The sequence below is a fragment of the Dreissena polymorpha genome, chromosome 13 (assembly GCF_020536995.1).
Source record: "Dreissena polymorpha isolate Duluth1 chromosome 13, UMN_Dpol_1.0, whole genome shotgun sequence".
NCBI classification, from domain to species: domain Eukaryota; kingdom Metazoa; phylum Mollusca; class Bivalvia; order Myida; family Dreissenidae; genus Dreissena; species Dreissena polymorpha.
In genome coordinates, this window is record NC_068367.1 from 58,777,509 (window position 1) to 58,797,120 (window position 19,612).

The 19,612-nt window shown below is 32.9% G+C and overlaps 2 protein-coding genes across 8 annotated transcripts in view; both read right to left on the bottom strand.

Annotated features, from left to right (window-relative positions):
* Window positions 1–19,612, bottom strand: part of LOC127854821 (secernin-3-like) — a 204,174-nt gene that overhangs the window by 173,242 nt on the left and 11,320 nt on the right. The gene's annotated exons all lie outside the window — the stretch shown is intronic.
* LOC127854813 (uncharacterized) overlaps window positions 1–19,612 on the bottom strand; it is a 150,960-nt gene that overhangs the window by 119,845 nt on the left and 11,503 nt on the right. For 5 of the 7 annotated variants that reach the window (XM_052389876.1, XM_052389877.1, XM_052389865.1 and 2 more), the window contains exon 1: window positions 4,506–4,731. The exons of 1 other annotated variant lie outside the window; for it this stretch is intronic. In XM_052389876.1, coding sequence (XP_052245836.1) covers window positions 4,506–4,537 — 32 coding nt within the window. In that variant the 5' untranslated portion in view covers window positions 4,538–4,731. Of the gene's footprint in view, window positions 1–4,505; window positions 4,732–9,635; window positions 9,703–13,675; window positions 13,959–19,612 lie in introns of those variants that run through there. One more of the 7 variants, XM_052389872.1, reaches the window with a different exon arrangement.

The window sequence follows — 19,612 nt, forward strand, 5'->3', positions numbered from 1 at the left end:
CTAAATGCGCATGCATTACACCCCCTTTTCACAGAGCACAGCTCATTTGATACTCATCATCCCATGAAAATGTGTTTAAATCTAAACAGGGTAAAAATACAGTTCACCAACCTAGACAGAAATAATCATCTACCCAGATATACAAATTGTTGGACAATTTTTTACCACAACATTTTTCCATACCAACTTATTCTGTATGTGTAGGTGGGAAGGCCCAAGACTAATACCAAATATTTCAACTTACAACTAACAGGAAGGATTATGGCTTTAGGGTGACAAACCATTAATGACACGTCCTAACGCTAACATAACATTAATCTCCTTTTTCATTTCAAAATTTCTGTATGTCGATCCCATCCAAAAAGAACAAGAGTGCCAAACTGTCACAATATACGCCCGTTTGAAGGTTTTGGACAACTTGATAACTTTACCATGACCCATATTTGAACTTGACCTACATATCATCTAGACACAACTTCTGACCAAATTTGGTGAAGATCAGATGAAAACTACTTCCATTAGAGAGCGGACACCATGCTAAATGCTTGAAATGCACTAAGTGACCTCGTGATCTAGTTTTTGACCCGGCATGACCCATATTGTAACTTGACCTAGATATTGTCAAGACACAACTTCTGACCAAATTTGGTTGGTGAAGATTGGATGAAAACTACTTCAATAAGAGAGCGGACACAATGCTAAATGCTTAAAATTCACTAAGTGACCCTGTAACCTAGTTTTTGACCCTGCATGACCCATATTCGAACTTGACCTAGATATTGTCTAGATACAACTTCTGACAAAGTATGGTGATTATCGGATGAAAACTACTTCTATTAAAGAGCGGACACCATGCTTAATGCTTGAAATACACTAAGTGACCCCTGGGCCGTGACCTAGTTTTTGACCCAGCATGACCCATATTCAAACTTGACCTAGATATTGTCCAGATACAACTTCTGACCAAGTTTGGTGAAGATCGGATAAAACTAATTGAATTAGAGAGCGGACACCATGCTAAATGCTTGAAATGCACTAAGTGACCCTGTGCCCTAGTTTTTGACCCTACTTAAGCCATATTCGAACTTGACCTAGATATTGTCTAGAAAAAACTTCTGACCAAGTTTGGTGAAGATCTGATGAAATATATTTGAATTAGAGAGCGGACACTGCTGTGGACGCCACCCGCCTGCTGCCAAGGTGAAACTATAATACGTCCTGTTTTTTTAAAACGGGCGTATAAAAAAACAAGAGCACCGCCTTGCGGGTGCAGACCGCTCATCTATTTTCTTTTTAAAGGTGAAAGGACTCTCATTTCCAATCACAAAGGAGGGAGGGGTGGAGTTAAGAGGGGTGTATAGTGTGGACATTTATTACATTATCTTCCAAAAATGCGGAAAAAAAACGCAATAAAAAAAAAAATTCCGGGGGGTGGGTGGGTGGGTGGGTGGGGGGGGGGGGGATTCATGGGTGCGATGGTTGGACGGTATTTCAAACATAAAATAATAAAAATAAATATTTGTTTTTTAACCATTTAAAAAAAAAAAATTGGGGGGGTGGGGTGGGGTGGGGGGTATAGTGTGAGGGTGTGGTGGTAATTTGTGAGATGATCTTAAAAAAAACTAGAGCTTTGTCACTGAATGTGACTTATACCCCCATACCACTTTGACGCAGGATAAAAAGTTGTTTAAAAGTTTCGGATGAATACAATTTGAATTAGAGTCCGGACAAAGTGGCGCCGTTGAAAATGCACTAATTGACCCTATGACCTAGTTCTTGACCCGACATGACCCATATTCGAACTTGACCTAGATATCAACTAGATGCAACTACTGACCAAGTTTGGTAAAGATCGGATGAATACAATTTGAATAAGAGTCCGGACAAAGTGGCGCTGTTGAAAATGGACTAATTGACCCTATGACCTAGTTTTTTACCTGGCATGACCCATATTCGAACTTGGCCTAGATATCAACTAGATGCAACTACTGACCAAGTTTGGTGAAGATAAGATTTATACAATTTGAATTAGAGTCCGGACAAAGTAAAATGCACTAATTGACCCTTTGACCTAGTTTTTGACCCAGCATGACCCATATTCGGACTTGACCTAGATATCAACTAGATGCAACTACTGACCAAGTTTGGTGAAGATCGGATGCATACAATTTGAATTAGAGTCCGGACAAAGTGGCGCCGTTGAAAATGCACTAATTGACCCTATGACCTAGTTTTTGACCCGGCATGACCCATATTCGAACTTGGCCTATATATCAACTAGATGCAACTGCTGACCAAGTTTGGTGAAGATCGGATGAATACAATTTGAAATAGAGTCCGGACAAAGTGGCCCCTTTGAAAATGCACTTATTGACCCTATGACCTAGTTTTTGACCCGGCATGACCCATATTCGAACTTGGCCTAGATATCAACTAGATGCAACTGCTGACCAAGTTTGGTGAAGATCGGATGAATACAATTTGAATTAGAGTCCGGACAAAGTGATGCCTTCCGCCCGCCGCCCGCCCGCCGCCCGCCCGCCCGCCAAGGGGTTTCACATAATACGTCCCGTATTTTATACGGGCGTATAAAAACCAGCATGATATGCTTAAATTTGTCATCTATTACAGGAAAAGGGTGTACTTTTTACATGATAATTGTTTTTTTTAAGCATTTAAGTTCACTTAAGTACAAAATGGTGGTAACATTGACACATTTCACAGTTTCGACATTTGCACTAATTTTGCTTAACATTTGGACGATGACAGTTGGATTAAAACAAACATCATAAAATGAACCGGGAAATTATGTTCAATAATGTTTGTTGCCTCAACATAGATGCACTTTTCAAGTTGAGAAATAATGCTTAAACAAGACGGCCATGATAGTCCTGAATCAATCACCTATGTTCAAGGTACACATTGTAAAGACGAATATTCTGACTATGTTTCATGTAGATTGGGTCAAAACTGTGGCTTCTAGAGAGGTTATTTGGGTTTTCAAAGATTTGAACTCCTGACCTTATGTTTGGACATATATGATCAAGATTCAAAGATGGCCTAGATTGTCAAAAAATACATTCTGACCAAGTTTCATCAAGGTTGAGTCATTAATGTGGTGTCTAGAGTGGTAGCAAGGTTTCCTAAGCGTTGACCTTGTGACCTATTCTTTATGCATGTGACCCATATTCAAACTTTGCCTAAATATTTTATGTGACCCATATCCAAATTTTGAATAAATATTTTATATAAAAAAATTCTGACTCATCAAGGTTGACTCATATATGTGGCTACAAGGGAGGTACCAACATTTTCCTAAGATTTGACCAGGTTATAAACCTAGTTATTGGACACACAGGACCCAGATTCAAACCCAGTTTAGATATTGTCAGCATAAACCTTCTGACCAAGATACTCTTATAATGAGAAAAAAAAGTCTCTTGAGTAGTAATGAGCTAAATGTTGAAAATGAACACCCAACATAACACACCATACTGTTGTAATTTTGAATATCTGAACTCAATTTAGACTGCTTTGTTTGATGCCATCGGGGCATGGTGGACATGTGTTATCAGAACAGGATATCTTGTGGTCATCATTTCATAATAAAGACTTGTCTGGTTTGTTGCTCGTCAAAGTCTGCTGTCAGATATTTCAACAGTTGCAATAATAAATATCAATAAGTGTTAGGGACTATCAGTGTCTTTCCACATATCCAAATATGGGAGGGTACATCCAAATATGGGAGGGTGGACAGAATTGTATACAAAGCCAGGTGCAGTGAGGGAGCTGGGAGAGTATAATGAAACATAAAGATACAATATAAGTAGTATGGGGGGAGAGTTGGTGGCAGTTTGAGAGAGAATGGATTTTACCTAGATTGTAAAGACAGTTAATAAATAAACATTATTGGTGTATATATTTGTTCTCATAGTGTGTAAATAAAATGTAGAGTATATATACTGTGTTGTGAAAATATAAACTTTTCTCTCGAAAATTGTAACAATACAAAGAATTTCTAAGGACTTATAGGGTGATCACAACCACAGGTGTTGGACGCATGACCAATCCACTGAAACACTATAAATATATCATAAAACAGCATTCGTCATCACTTTGACAAAAAAAATCTGATATAATACATATGTATTCTTTATATTCATTACATAATTTGCCAGTTATTTACCAGATCTGCATGATACAGAACTATCTAAAAACCTAAAGGCTTCTTTTGTGAAACACCACATGAAGACTAATATCATAAACTTTTTCTGACTCAATTGCAAAATATTGTCCAATTATGCCAATATCTAAATCTTTTGTGCATGACCATTGTTTATTAGCCAAGAAGCAACTATTGCATTCCATGCTAGGCAATTAAACCACATGCTTCACATAAGAACTCCTAAATCTGTTTAATTAGTTGATAAACAAAAACAAAACGAAATTCTATTTGTAAAACTAATTTTTAACTATCAGTAAAAACAACATTAGTACCATCTTACCTGAGACGACCTCCCATTTTAAAAAGTATCATATTTAAATAGTTTTTCTTCTGTTAAATCCAACCTTTTCTCAAAATGTGTGTGTAACTGTCTCCTAGAACTGGATTAAAGATTGCACATATTGATGTTTTGCTCTGCATTTTATTCCATAAATTTGTTTCCTTTTTATTCTCATGAGTCTCCACATTTTATATATGTAGTTTGAATTTGCCAAATTTAACCCATTTATGCCTAGCGTCCTGAAAAAAGGACATTGCAAACAGCGTAGACCCAGATGAGACGCCGCATAATGCGGCGTCTCATCTGGGTCTGCGCTGTTTGCTTAAATGAATTTCTTTATGAAATATTCTAAATATAGAAATAAATATACTTGACACCCCTAATTTTGGAAATAAATTGATCCAATTTAGAAGGATGGGAGAGTCCACTGGGCATAAATGGGTTAATGTTCAGTAGTCTCCTTAGCACAAAATATGCAAAAAAAGTCCAGAATTGTTAGAGTCAACTGTTTTATATCATAAACTGTCCGGTGTTTATTTTTAGTTTCCTGGTATACATCTGCTGCACTGATTATAAACCCTTTAATAAATAAGGGGTTACACATACTCCAAACAAATCAAGATTAGCTTTTCAAATGGTAATTTGTTCTAATTGATCTAAGGAGTTCCCTCCATTTAAGAATTAAAATACCCCTTTCTCTTTAATATCACCAGCATCATACCACCAAAGAAAAAACAACAGCACCAAACCGAAAGCCTCCTTAAGTCCGAAGTGTGAATCTTATAGACCAATAGCTTCTAGTCTGTTGATTTAGACTGATAACATCCTACAATAAATTATTTTCTTCCTAAAAGTCCTAAATCACGTAGTACCTCCACTTATTTAATGTCCCAAACCCTCTGTATGTTATCACAGTCATGTGTTCAGCAAGAAATTAATTGTTTTGTTATGGCTAATTTGGGTCTGCCATCACGATTTCCTCATACCAATGTTTGTCAGGTGAAAGGGAACCAGCGATTTTTGTTAACTCTTTCAGTGTGGGAACCGAATTTTGAAGGCCTTTAATTGCAAACAGTTTGGATCCAGATGAGAAGCAACATAATGTTGCGTCTCATCTGGATCCAAACTGTTTGCTATTCTGATAGAATTTTTTGAAAAAAAATCGAAGAAATTCTAATTGTAGACGACATTTAGCAGACGATAATTTTCCCAGCATGCAAAGGGTTAAGGATTGATCCAAAAGAAAGCTCGTATTTTATAATACACAATAATTTACACATTCATTGCTATAACTTGGCAGGCAAAAACAAAATATTCCTAGAAATATTATTCTTCAATCAGCTTGTCCAATCAAATATTGTCAGACATGTGTATAATTGTCATCATAAACTGATGTTTTTACTAAATATTGTGACCAAAGACACGACTATAAATGTAATCATTACTTTTATGCAACTTAGTGTGTAATGAGTAGTAATTTGACCACCATATCACATTTGCATAAAAAAGTCACTTTTATGATGTCTGCTACATAAAACATGATATATTAATGAGTAGGGACAATAAACAAACATGAGTCAGAGATATTTATATTGTTCTTGTAAATGAACCATCTGTATACCCTGATTTTGACTTTCTTCGAAACAGGAGAATCGCAGTATTTAAAATAATTTTGTAATCTAAACCGAAAGAATAAATAGGTTTGTAAAACATTCGGACAATAAATAGGTCTGTATGATAGAAATATTCAAATTAATTAACTTCATTACAAGACTTGTGCTTAAGATAAGTGTAAAAGTATCAGGAAATTCTCCCAGTACTTAGAAAAATAGGGGGGATTTTTCGAAAATAGTGGGGCAATGATATTTTAGTTTTAATGTTTAATTGTTTTCCCTTAGGCAGATTTTATTTGGGTAAAGAGATACATGTAATTAACAAACAATCGTAAATCGGCTCTCAACATTTTGGGTGAAGTCGAAATGGCTTTGATCTTAAAAAAAAATACTCCTCAATATTGAGCACGCGCAAGTCGCGCATTTTTCACACATGCCAAAAATTTGTGCCACTTTTGGAAAAATAGCGCAAATTGAATTTTTTTTTTTTTAGAGGTCACATTGACCCCAGACCTTTGACCTAGTTTCCCAAAATGGGTGTGGCGTGTAGAACTCATCAAGTTGCATCTTCATATGAAGTTTCAAAGTTGTAGGTGGAAGCACTTTGATTTTAGAGCCAATGTAAAGGTTTTAGCACGACGCCGGCGGACGGAGGACGACGAGAAGGCTATGACAATACCTCGGGTTTTCTTCGAAAACAGCCTCGCTAAAAATCAATCTTGATTTAAGAAAACAATGAGGTAGGTAGCATTCCTTGTGACAAATCCATCAAATAAATTTCTCAAAAAACAATTTTGTGAAGAAAGTGCAAAATAATTTTTAAGAAACATATTTATATGTCAATTAACTAGTAAATAACACGGAACACTCTGCATGTTTGTTTGCCTGAAGGTTTGAAATAAATTGATTTGATGATGCAAACATATGCTATTATTTCCACTTGCAATAACAAGCCCATCATAACAATTCTGTCTAATATCCAAGACGATAGATAATAACTGTTTCAAAACTAATAATGATACATCAGTTAAGAAAGTGTGTTTTGAGAAAACTTTCATCAAATGACCTTACAATACAGTTCATAAACATAAACACAAACATGGTCATGGCTACTTATATATCAAACAAAGTGTTCAAGTCTCTATAACGCTCAAAATCAACGAACATTTTGTTAAGTATTTCGTAAAATAAAGTTAACACCTTAACAATCAGTGTCCCTTATAGCAATAGCCAAAATTTCAACTCTAGATGTGGTATGATTACATAGATTTTCGTAGAAACAAAATGCTCGTTTTTATTTATTTGTGGCCACAATTAATTTCCGCGAATATATTGTTTCATACGACGCACGAACACCATTGTAGTGTTCATGTGTCGTATGAATAGATATGCAAAACAATAATAAAAACAAGCATTTTACACTACAAACATCTATTTTACCAGACCACATCTGACGTTGAAATTTCGGCAATTGCCATAAGGAACGCTGATTTTTAATTGGTTAAGTTTATTTTACGAACATTTTCGTTGATTTTGAATAGTTATGTTACTTTAACATTGTGAGTTTTGTTATTCATCATAACACCCCATGTATCCCTTCAATATTCGGTTTGTAGTTTTGTGTTGTTTTTTTAACCCTTTCAGTGCGGGAACCGAATTTTGAAGGCCTTTGCAAACAGTTTGGATCCAGATGAGACGCCACAGAACGTGGCGTCTCATCAGGATCCAAACTGTTTGCTATTCTGATAGTTTTCTTTGAAAAATATAGAAGAAAATGCTAATTTTAGAAATTCTGCAGACGACATTTTAGCAGACGACAAATTTCCCAGCATGCAAAGGGTTAATGTGTGTTGCATCATGCTTACAGTCTTACGTGAATATAAGAAAAATAATAAAGGATTGGGACAATACCAAACACTGATGATTACATTTTTTCGGCGTAAGCTGTCTTAAGCCAGCTTTTCACCTTAGCCTGACCTTTGTAAGTGTCCAATAAAATTCAAATAAAATTTCCCGCGGCTAGGTACGAATGAATACACTTCATTTATTCCATTGGCTGATTTGAGTATACCACCAGAACATTGGAAACATATCCGCGTCTTTGTAACACTGTTTTACTGTATGAAACAATTTTATCTCGAATGAAAAGGCTTAATAGATAGAACAGTTTTACACTCAATTCTCGACATCAATACAGTTTGTGCGTACACCTTTTATTTTCAGAGTATTACCAGCGCAAGAGCGTTTATACTTAAAAGGCTATGTTCTCATATTTAGTACTTACTTCCTTATAACCTGTCAACATGTTTACATGTAAAAGTATAAAGAGCAATGGAAGCGAGGCCTCACTTTAAAGCATTGCATTTCAACCCGCGAGGTATATCGGGTCAATTCGTGGACATTCAGAGTTTATATACAGGTCATCACCGGAGTTGGCGGCCAGTAAAATAATCGTTATATAATAAAGACGCTATCCGTGAACTAGGTGACCTGGAATTTTCTTTAGACCAGAAATATGTTAAATGAAGATATTCAGCAATATAATTATGGTATGTAAATAATAGATTCTTAATGTGTTTTCAACAATACAATGATAAATATTATTGTTGATAAATTTAACAATAATTATTCGTCCATATTGCCTAATGTACTAAAGTGATATTATGAGCATGTAACAGTTTATAGGTGTCTATCGCAACCGTTGATTATTTTTGATGTTTCTACTTCATATACACTTATATTAATTAATGCAGCATCATCATACTAAAACAATATACCAGAAAGAGAAAAATAATGCATTTGAATATCAACCGTACTTTCGTTTGACAACTGATCAAGCGTTTACGAGTTGAACCTAAATTTAGTTTTAGTGCAGATTTGTTCATACGACACAAAGACACGAAATTGTTTTACGGATCATTTCAGCTTACAGGACTGGGTGGGTCACGTAAGAATATCGAATATAAAATATATTTTTATAAACAACTGGTAGCAAGGTGAGTTGCAGATAATTAATCAGTAACCACATTTTAACTAACTATTTTGACCTGTTAATTCTTTTCAGCTCAATTCAACAGTGCAAAATGCCCATAATATCACTTTAAGCATTTGCACGATGATAATTGATACAGTTAATAATCGAATCAAATAGCAATGCCCGACAAACCACTAAAACAGGTTTGTTCGAAGAACGCGCCTATAAATACGGATACTTCTTGTGTGGCCGGTTGACTCATATGTTTAAATTTCACTTCCATTCTTCTTTTGGTTTTCTGTTTTGTATCTATAGGTTTATGACCAGCAATATGTTATAATGTAAAATAAGCCGCGAAAACTCCCCGTAACATCCCGTACTGCGTGTGATGCAGCTAAGAACTGCACAGAAAAAGACATTCGCTATCCTTGATCTCATTCATTAAACTATTTACGCCGTATATCTTTTTTAAAGATATTTCTTGTTAATATTGATTTCTCCCGAGTAAACAATATTATTATCATAGGTTTGTGATGTTTGTACCTTCTTCCAACTCTCTCAGAAATGTTCTCAACCTCTGGGCAATGTCACTCCAAGATCAGCCTACAATCTGCAAAACATTATCATCATTTATACTTTCATGCGTAGATGTGTATTTTATTGAAGTTATTAATGCCGTTTGAAAATGTATGGTAAATGTACAAATCATTCAAACTGCAAAACATTAATATCATTAAAAATTTTACTTTCATGAGTGTATTTTATTAAAGTAAGTAATGCTGTATGAAAATGTTTGGCACATTTACACATCATTCAAACTGCAAAATATTATTATCATTTTACTTTCATGCATAGATGTGTATTTTATTAGAGTAAATAATGCCGTTTGAAAATGTACGGCAAATAAACAAATCATTCAAACTGCAAAACATTAATATCATTGTTACTTTCATGCATAGATGTGTATTTGAATAAAGTAAATAATGCCGTTTGAAAATGTATGGCAAATGTACAAATCATTCAAACTGCAAAACATTAATATCATTTTTACTTTCATAAGTAGGTGTGTATTTTATTAAAGCAAATAATGCAGTATGAAATGTATGGCAAATGTACAAATCATTCAAACTGCAAAACATTAATATCGTTTAACTTTCATGAGTAGACAAGTATTTTATTAAAGTAAATAATGCAGTATGAAAATGTATGGCAAATTTACACATCATTCATACTAAAAAACTAAATTGTAATCATCTTTATTTTTTGACAAAAGATATGTAATTTACAGGGACCTTTTCACTGATTTTGGCATGTATTGAAGTTTGTCATTAAATGCCTTAAAATGATAAATGTAAACATCTGAACTTAATAGCTGCAGTGAATAAAGCAATAATACAATATAAAAACAAGATGTGTTTGTGAAACACAATGTCCCCCTATATGATATTTGACCTTGAAGGATGACCTTGACCTTGTGAAGGATGACCTTGACCTTGACCTTTCACCACTCAAAATGTGCAGCTCCATGAGATACACATGCATGCCAAATATCAAGTTGCTATCTTCAATATTGCATAAAATAAGGGATTTGGGCCACATATATTTGACCTCTGACCTTGAAGGATGACCTTGACCTTGACCTTTCACCACTCAAAATGTGCAGCTCCATGAGATGCACATGCATGCCAAATATCAAGTTGCTATCTTCAATATTTCAAAAGTATTTATAAAATAAGCGATTTGGGCCACATATATTTGACCTCTGACCTTGAAGGATGACCTTGACCTTGACTTTTCACCACTCAAAATGTGCAGCTCCATGAGATACACATGCATGCCAAATATTAAGTTGCTATCTTCAATATTGCAAAAGTATTCATAAAATGAGCAATTTTGGCCACATATATTTGACCTCTGACCTTGAAGGATGACCTTGACCTTGCACCACTCAAAATGTGCAGCTTCATGAGTTACACATGCATGCCAAATATGAAGTTGCTATCTTCAATATAGCAAAAGTCATTGCAAAATGTTAAAGTTGGCGCAAACAAACCAACAGACCAACAGACAGGGCAAAAACAATATGTCTCCCACTACTATAGTGGGGGACATAAAAAGTCATCCATAGCATTTACACCACTCCATTATCTGTGCTCATAAGGTAAGAGTTGTATTTTTTTATTTTTATAAGCAATATTTGTAATGTCACAAAATATAACGAAAACAACAGAACTCTCCAAATTATTCAATCGTTTCGAGTTTGTAACGCTTAATGATTTTCAGGTTTTTAAATCATAAAAAGATCCATTATCATATACACATATTATAAGATCTTTGCTTTTATTACTATGATTCACACTAAATGCGCATTAAATATATTTTTTAAGAAGAGGATTGAATACCAAACCAATAAGCCACAATGCATATTATAAAGTAAACCCACTGTTATATGAAATTGGAGATATTAATTATTATTATTATATATATTAATTTTGGAATAAACTGTGTTCTAATTATGTATAAAATGCAGTTTCACCATAAAGTTCAATATAGTTATTAATTTAGACAAATTATAAGTACATTATACTTGCATACATAAATGCATCAGGTAAATTGATTTTACTACAAAACTGGAATTTTGATACAATTTCTTTAAAAATCCAGCACAAATGAAACTTTGCTAATGCGCCCAAAATACAGTTAATTGATTAAAATTCAATCACTGTTAATTTAAAAGTTATGGAAAGTGCTTATTATGCTACAATTTTGCGAGATATTGCAGGATATTCAAAACATGAAATGAACAGATTTATTTGAGAAAATCCAGGGCTTGAAATTAACACTCGCACACTCGCAAAATGCGAGTGAAAAATACCGATTGCGAGTTAAGTTTTAAGCCACTAGTAATTTTTTGCGAGTAAAGAAATAGTGAAAAAAAACTCAGTAATATTGCGTTTGACGTCCTGAACGCTAAACCATAGGTCATAGAACGTCCTAATACCCTTATGCGTAAACGCGCACCTTGTATATAGACTAGTATACTTATAGTACAGATACCAGGATGGTATTGGTACAAATAACGTTAAACAGTCGACTAATTCACACGTGTTCATTGAACTTGAACATACATGGCGTCGAAGCGAAAAATAACTAGTTTCTGTTTGCCCACAGATGGAAATAACAATACGAAAGATAAAGCAAAGTTAATTGTTGAATAAAAAACAACAACTAAATTATGTTTCCAGCAAAATTTGCGAGAATGTTTTTGATTTTACGAGTTGGTATTAAAGCTGCTCGCAATGTTTTGCGAGTAGAAAAAGTTAAATTCGAGCCCTGAAATCTGAAAAATAATATGCATTCGAAGTTTAATGCCTTATTCCAAAGTGACATAATTCAGTGCTAAGTATGGCTTATAATACTACAAGCATGACTTCAAGATCGGAAGTTGATCAAACCTAACAAGTGTGGTATTTATGACAACACATTTGGGTCAAAAGTTTTTAAACACACATCAGCAAAAAGAAGTATAACAGTAAGTGTTGTCATAAATTCCTATTGCACGCATTTTAACAGTGACATCTATTTTCGGCTTCTGGGCAAATATGTACTTTTGAAACAACAGTATGGCAAAAAAAATTCCAGGGCATAACCCTGTGTTTTTACTTTCATTTATCATACATAAACAATATTTTACTCAGGACTTAAGCTTAGTTTAAACCTATTCATTTAAGCTCAACTGCATCGAAAGCTTTAGGCTAATTGTAACGCTCTCGAGTCCGTTTCCTCAGACTAGAACCAGTATCAGGTGTCTTTGGGGGAAATCGAAGGAACTCCTCCCCCCCCCCCAGTGGGAATTGAAACCGTGACCTCCCAGCGGCTTGCCCAGGAGTTTATTAAGGCACAAGGTACATGGTACCACAGTTGGCAATGGGTTAGAGTATTTGCTTAATTTAACAGTGCCCTACATTAATTTCTAAATAACTTCAGATCTAAAACAAGCACACACAGATGATGTTTCACAATTCCAGTACTGGGGTGCCCTTTTTTTTGAAATTCCGCTGCAGAGGTACCCCTGATTTCAGAAATTCATGCACAGCGGTATGTCTGTGGCCCTGGTGGAAATGAATGATAAACAATTTAAACTCAAACTATATATTTTTTTAATAGTCCTGTATTAGACTACAGGCTATATGTTACAATTTGCTTCTGATCATTATGATCAGTATTCTTACTTTTATGCTTCATATTTTTCTCACGATACATACCTCGTTAAAATGAAGTGACTCTTACTCACAATTATTTTATAAATGCAACAGGTCTATAGTTCAATATACATCGGTTGAATGCTCAATACACTTTGCCATTCTTAATTATATTTAAACAAACACAATTCTTACAAAATTTATAAAAATCAATATAGTTATTTTTCAATTTGTAATTTTATTACCTGTACACCACACTATGATTTGTTTCCTTCTGAATAAATGTATTTACAATTAAAGAGAATAATTATTTGTTGTTGTTTTCATAGTTTTAAGGACATACATTTTTTTCCTAATTTAAATATTTGCAAACTGACCCACCTTCGTGTGAGACGAGTTTCCATGTCATAAATTCCTAATAACAATATACTCCATCTATACTTGGAAGCAATTTATTATAGTTTACACCCACATGTAAAATCCATGTCAATATTAGCAATTGAAATGATTTATCATGCACATATCTAGCAAACTTCACACATTATTTGTCACACATATCCTTAAACAGTTTTCAACAACAATAAATGTAATTTTAATGACTTTGTCCAGACTAAATTGTTGACATTTGTCTTCTTACAAAATGACCATGCAAGTAAAACTTCAAATTTATCAATAAGTGTATACAAATTTATTTTTTTTTTTTTTTTTTTTTTTTTTTTTTTTTTTTTTTTTTTTTTTTTTTTTTTTTTTTTTTTTTTTTTGAATTTATAGCGTTTATTCACCTCCATACATTTACGTTACAAAGTGTATCGTTAGTTTACATGTTATTTTGTTAGTATACATTAATATAGGATTTTAACAATTGAACGAGGTAAATAAAATCTATGCATTTCATTATATAGACACAATCATACAGTTCACACACACACACGCACACACAGACACATACACAAATGAATGCCATGTTATGATACAAAAAGGAAAAGTATTTGGACTTCAGAAAAACATAATCTTTAATCAAACATTTGGACTTCAGACAATTAAAAACATTTATCAAACGACCATGGTATTACATATTTTAAGCAAACAACGCAATTTACAATAACACTATTCTATTGATCTACAAAAAGTTTTACAATTGACCAATTAAGTAGTTCCTTTTCTTTAAATTTAGTATTAAATTGAATCTCCCATGCTACGCACAGATAATTATTCAGCCCTCTTACTGAAGGTAATGTACCCTTTCTCTTGCATACAAAGATATACTTTTTAATTTCAAGAATAAGAATATTAATATCAGTCATGTTAATACTTGTACAACCAAATAACATTGTTTGACATGAAATATCAGTACATTTTTGCACATTATGGGATCTTAAAAAATCTACAACATAATTAACAATTCTCTTTGTGAAAATGCAGTCCCAGAATAAATGTAATAGGGTTTCTTCATTTTCATTACAGAAGGAACATAAATTGTCATGAACAATGTTCATTTTAAATAACAAAGATTTGGTTCCTAGGATTCTGTGAACAATTCTTGTCTGGAACCACTGAGTGTATGTGTCTTTAGATATAATAAAAACAAGTGCGTGCACTTTTGTCCATTCAACGTTATTAAAAAGTGTATTCCATTTTAAATGGCAAGTTGGTATATCTGTATTATTGCTAAAACAGTTATAAACAAGTTTGTTTTGTTTATACCCTAATACTATGTTATTCAAGTAAAAAGATATAAATGCACATTGTGTATTTGGCTTTTTTATAAATTGAAGTCCTGATAATCTGATAAATGCATTCACAGTTCTAATTAAACCTTCATAAAAAAGGAAGTTTATTTTAACGCCAATGAGATTTTCTAATACAGATTGTTTTAGAAATTCTCCAGAAGTGCACATTATATCTCTTACATATCTAATTCCCCTGTCATACATATTTGTATTATATATAATATTCATACCTATCTTAAAATTGTGGTTATAAAATAACGGCATATCAAGAATATCTTCACACTTACTGACATTTTGTTTATTAATATACTCAATGTAACATGTAAGGACATCTCTCCAAAAACAATTTTTTAAACTTATCATAATTTTTTCTATGTAATTTTTTCCTAAATTAAACATTTTTTTCACATCAAACATAGAATATACTAGTTGGAAACATTTTCCGTTACTTGATACAATTTTCCTTAACCATGTCATTTTCATAGTTTTTTCAAAAGCATATATATCAGTCATGGCAACTCCTCCATCATTATATGATTTAATAGCAATAGTTTGTTTAATTTTTGATGGTCCATCCCATATAAAATTGGAAAAAAGGCTATTTATTTGTTTTAAAACTTTTTCTCCTGGGCTAGGGAGAGATATAAACAGGTGTGTAAAAAGGGGAAGTAGTAGTGATTTAACAACAGTTATCTTTCCTAGGGGTGTTAAAGTTCTCCTTTTCCAAAAATTTATGATATTGCGCAGCTTTTCAACTTTACTCGAGAAGTTTATTTCTATCATTTTCTTTAAATCAACATCAAATAATATTCCTAAAACTTTAAAGTTTGTTGTGCCCCAGACTAGTTTATATTTAGTTTTTATCGAGTGTATGCTATACTTTTTGGAGCCAATCCATATAAGATTTGTTTTGTCATAATTTATTTTTAATCCGGAACATAATGCAAAGTTATTTAAAAGATCAAGGGTAGCATTTAGGGAAACATCGGTGCCATCCAGTAAGAGAGATGTATCATCAGCAAACTGAGAAATTTTATATTCAATATTGTCTATCACTATACCTTTAATTGCATTACAATTTCTTATTTTAATTGCCAAAATTTCAGCACAAAGAATAAAAACATAAGAACTAATTGGATCTCCTTGTCGGCAGCCTCTTTCAATTGTAATAAATTCTGATAAAAAACCATTAATTTGAATTGCCGTCAAGGTATTATGTAGGAAAAGTGAAATCCATTTTTTCATTGTTGTACCAAAATTAAAATAATCTAATGTTTTTTCTATAAAATCGAACTCAAGGGTATCGAACGCCTTTTCAAAGTCTATGGTCATCAATAGTCCAGGGATATTGTTATCTTCTGTATATTTCATAATGTCATATAAAAGTCTGGTATTCTCACCAATATATCTGCCTTTAATAAATCCTGTCTGGTCTTTAGAAATAAGGGTATCAAGGATAGTTTTTAATCTGTTAGCAATAGTCCCAGATGCAAGCTTGTAAATTACATTTAAAAGCGTTAGTGGCCTTAGGTTTTTCAGAAAATGTCTGGGTTTATTATCTTTAGGTATACATGTGATTATACCTTGTTTTTGAGTAACTGACATGGTTCCAGAGGTAAAACCATAGTTGAGGCTTCTCACTATGAAGTGACCTAAATCTTTCCAAAATACTTTGAAAAATTCTGCTGTAAAACCATCTGATCCTGGGCTTTTGTCATGTTTCATGTTTTTTAAAGTAATTGATATTTCCTTAAGTGTTAGAAGACCTTCTAACGATTGGGATTGTTCAGTGTTTAATTTAATTGTGTTTATGCCTTTAAGGTCATCCTGTATATTGTAAGAGTCATTAATAACAGTCTTTGTATACAATGTTTTGTAAAATTTGGCAGTTTCTTTTAAAATACTATGATTGTCGAAAAGCCGTTGACCTTCATCGTTTTCAATAAAAGGGATGTTTTTACTAGATGCATAATGTGTTTCTAAATTACAAAAATATTTTGAGGGTTTTTCGCCTTCATCAATCCATTTTGCCTTGGCTCTAATAAAAGCGCCTTTCATTTTAATATTCCGTATGCCTGAGAGTTCGTGATGCAATAGATTGAGCTCTTCAATGTTTTCATTAGTTAATTGTTTTTCAATGTCTTCAATTGCTTTTAAAATATAATATTCTCTTTCTTTTCTCTTTTTGGATTTGAAGCTTGAATATGATATGGTTTTACCTCTGATTTCCATTAATAAAGTTTCTAAAAACAGTTGATCATTTATGGTAAACTGTATTAAATCATTTTCTATAGTATTAAGATATTCAATGTTATACACAGGTAAGACATATTGCTGCTTAATTTCTTCGATTTTTTGTTTCATACATTGAATATATTCTAGGTCATGAAGTAACGAATTATTAAATTTCCACAGTCCCTTTCCATGTTCTAGTTTGCTGAAATTCAATTCCAAAGTAATAGGGGAGTGATCTGATTTGTAACTTGCATGTATTTCCGATTTCCTGATAAACTGACTAAAATCATTAGTTGTTAAAAAGAAGTCCAGTCTGGCTTGTTGGACAGTGTTAGGCTTTCGCCAAGTGAAACATTTTGCATCACCGTTTATGGCTCTAAAAGTGTCTACTAGGTTTTTATCATTGATTACAGAAGATAACAATTCCCTTGACTTCTTATTATTATTCAATGTTTTATAGTTGGCATAATCAATGTTGACATCAAGAACTAAATTAAAATCTCCACATAAAATATAAGACTCATTTCCCATGGTCTCTATTACATTAAACAGTTTACTATAAAACAAAGGAGTATCATTATTTGGTCCATAAAGAGTACACAAAGTAAATCTATGGTCATCTATTGTTAAGTCAAGAATTAATAAATTTCCCTTTGTATCTTTTTCTTGATTGTGCACTTTAACATTCAGATTTGCCAAACATTTATTAAATAAAATGCATACTCCTCTTGAATTAGAAGTGCCAAAACTAAAATAGCATTCACCATCCCAATTTGAGTAGATTTGTTTTTCCATTGAAGAAGTGAAATGGCAATCCTGTAAACAATATATATGGGCATTTAGACTTTTCAGATATTTAAAAACATCAGCTCTTTTCGAAACATCATTAAGACCACGACAGTTGTATGATACAATCTTTAAATTACTCATTTTCAATACAAAAGAGTACAGTTTTGTTAACATACCATAGACAACACAAGCCATTATCAATTACCGCAGTCAATACATAATACATAATCTCAGTCAATACACAATACAAAGTCGCAGTCAATGCACAATACATGGTCGCAGTCAATGTACAATACAATTTATCTTCGTCCAAACAAACAAAAAGGCAATAAAAATATGATAAAGTTCTGAAAACTTTCCTTAACCTAACACACAGCATGGCAAACATAAACATATTAACAGAAAAGGATAAAGAGAATGACAAGAAAAGTGAGAAATAAAACATATTCAGTGTACAAACGGTGCACGAAAATTGCCCTAAATATAAAACAGTGATGTTCGGTACATCAGGTAAAAAAAAACATGCTATAGATAAATATTCAATTTCTCAAACTGATCATTCAATTGTCTACCCACTAATTGTCTAATCCAATATTATTATAGGCAGCAATATTTAGACAACACACAAAAAGTCATAGCAAACATCGATAAATTATACAGTTATGTAGGCTGAGCAATAGTTCAATTAATTGGAGCAAACACGGGGTGTTTGTATCAACAAAAAGCTTAAATAGTTATTGTGTTTATTTAGATCTTTTCATTTTGTGGGTCGTCTCCAAAGCTTGTGCAGACGATGCAAATTGTAAAAACACTACAACAAGCGATATAACAAACAATTTCAACACGGCAACATGTTTTTTTTCCCATTATCTTTATGTGTTAGTAATATCTACTAATCTCATTTAGTATATTGTATGTTATGTCTTAAAAATCTATATTTTTTTGAATGAGTATTATTTTCTATGGTAGAAAACATGTTATATAAATTACCCTAAAGAAAGACATTTCACATCGATATCATTCTGTAGAGTACAGTTGTTCACGGAAACCACGAGAAAAACGTTATTACGTCAACTGTATATTGATAGAAAGAGTGGTCTTTAGTTTATGATATATGGATTAAAAGTACATTTGCGTAAAATACCTCTGCGTTCCACGAGGAAGACTAAACAAAAACACTATTGGTCATCTTACTATCTAGTGTTAACAAGAGTTAATGAATTACACATGTCTGTTCATTGTTAAAATGCTATTTAACACAGCAAAAACAAAAATAAATTAATACTGCGAGTATATTTTTCACAAACACTTTCAAATAAAAATAAGTGTTAACATCCCATTAATATGTTAACAATTTCCAAAAATAACAATGATAATGGTCTTATTAATATTATCACATTAACTTCTTAATTTGGAACATCCACATTGTTATGGATGGACAATCAACAGGTGGACGGACATCTTGTGAGATTAAAGACGGTAAAAATCTAGCATGATAGTAACCATATTAATCTAGCCATCAAATTAGTAATTTATGTATCAAATAATGTAGCAAAGAGCGATA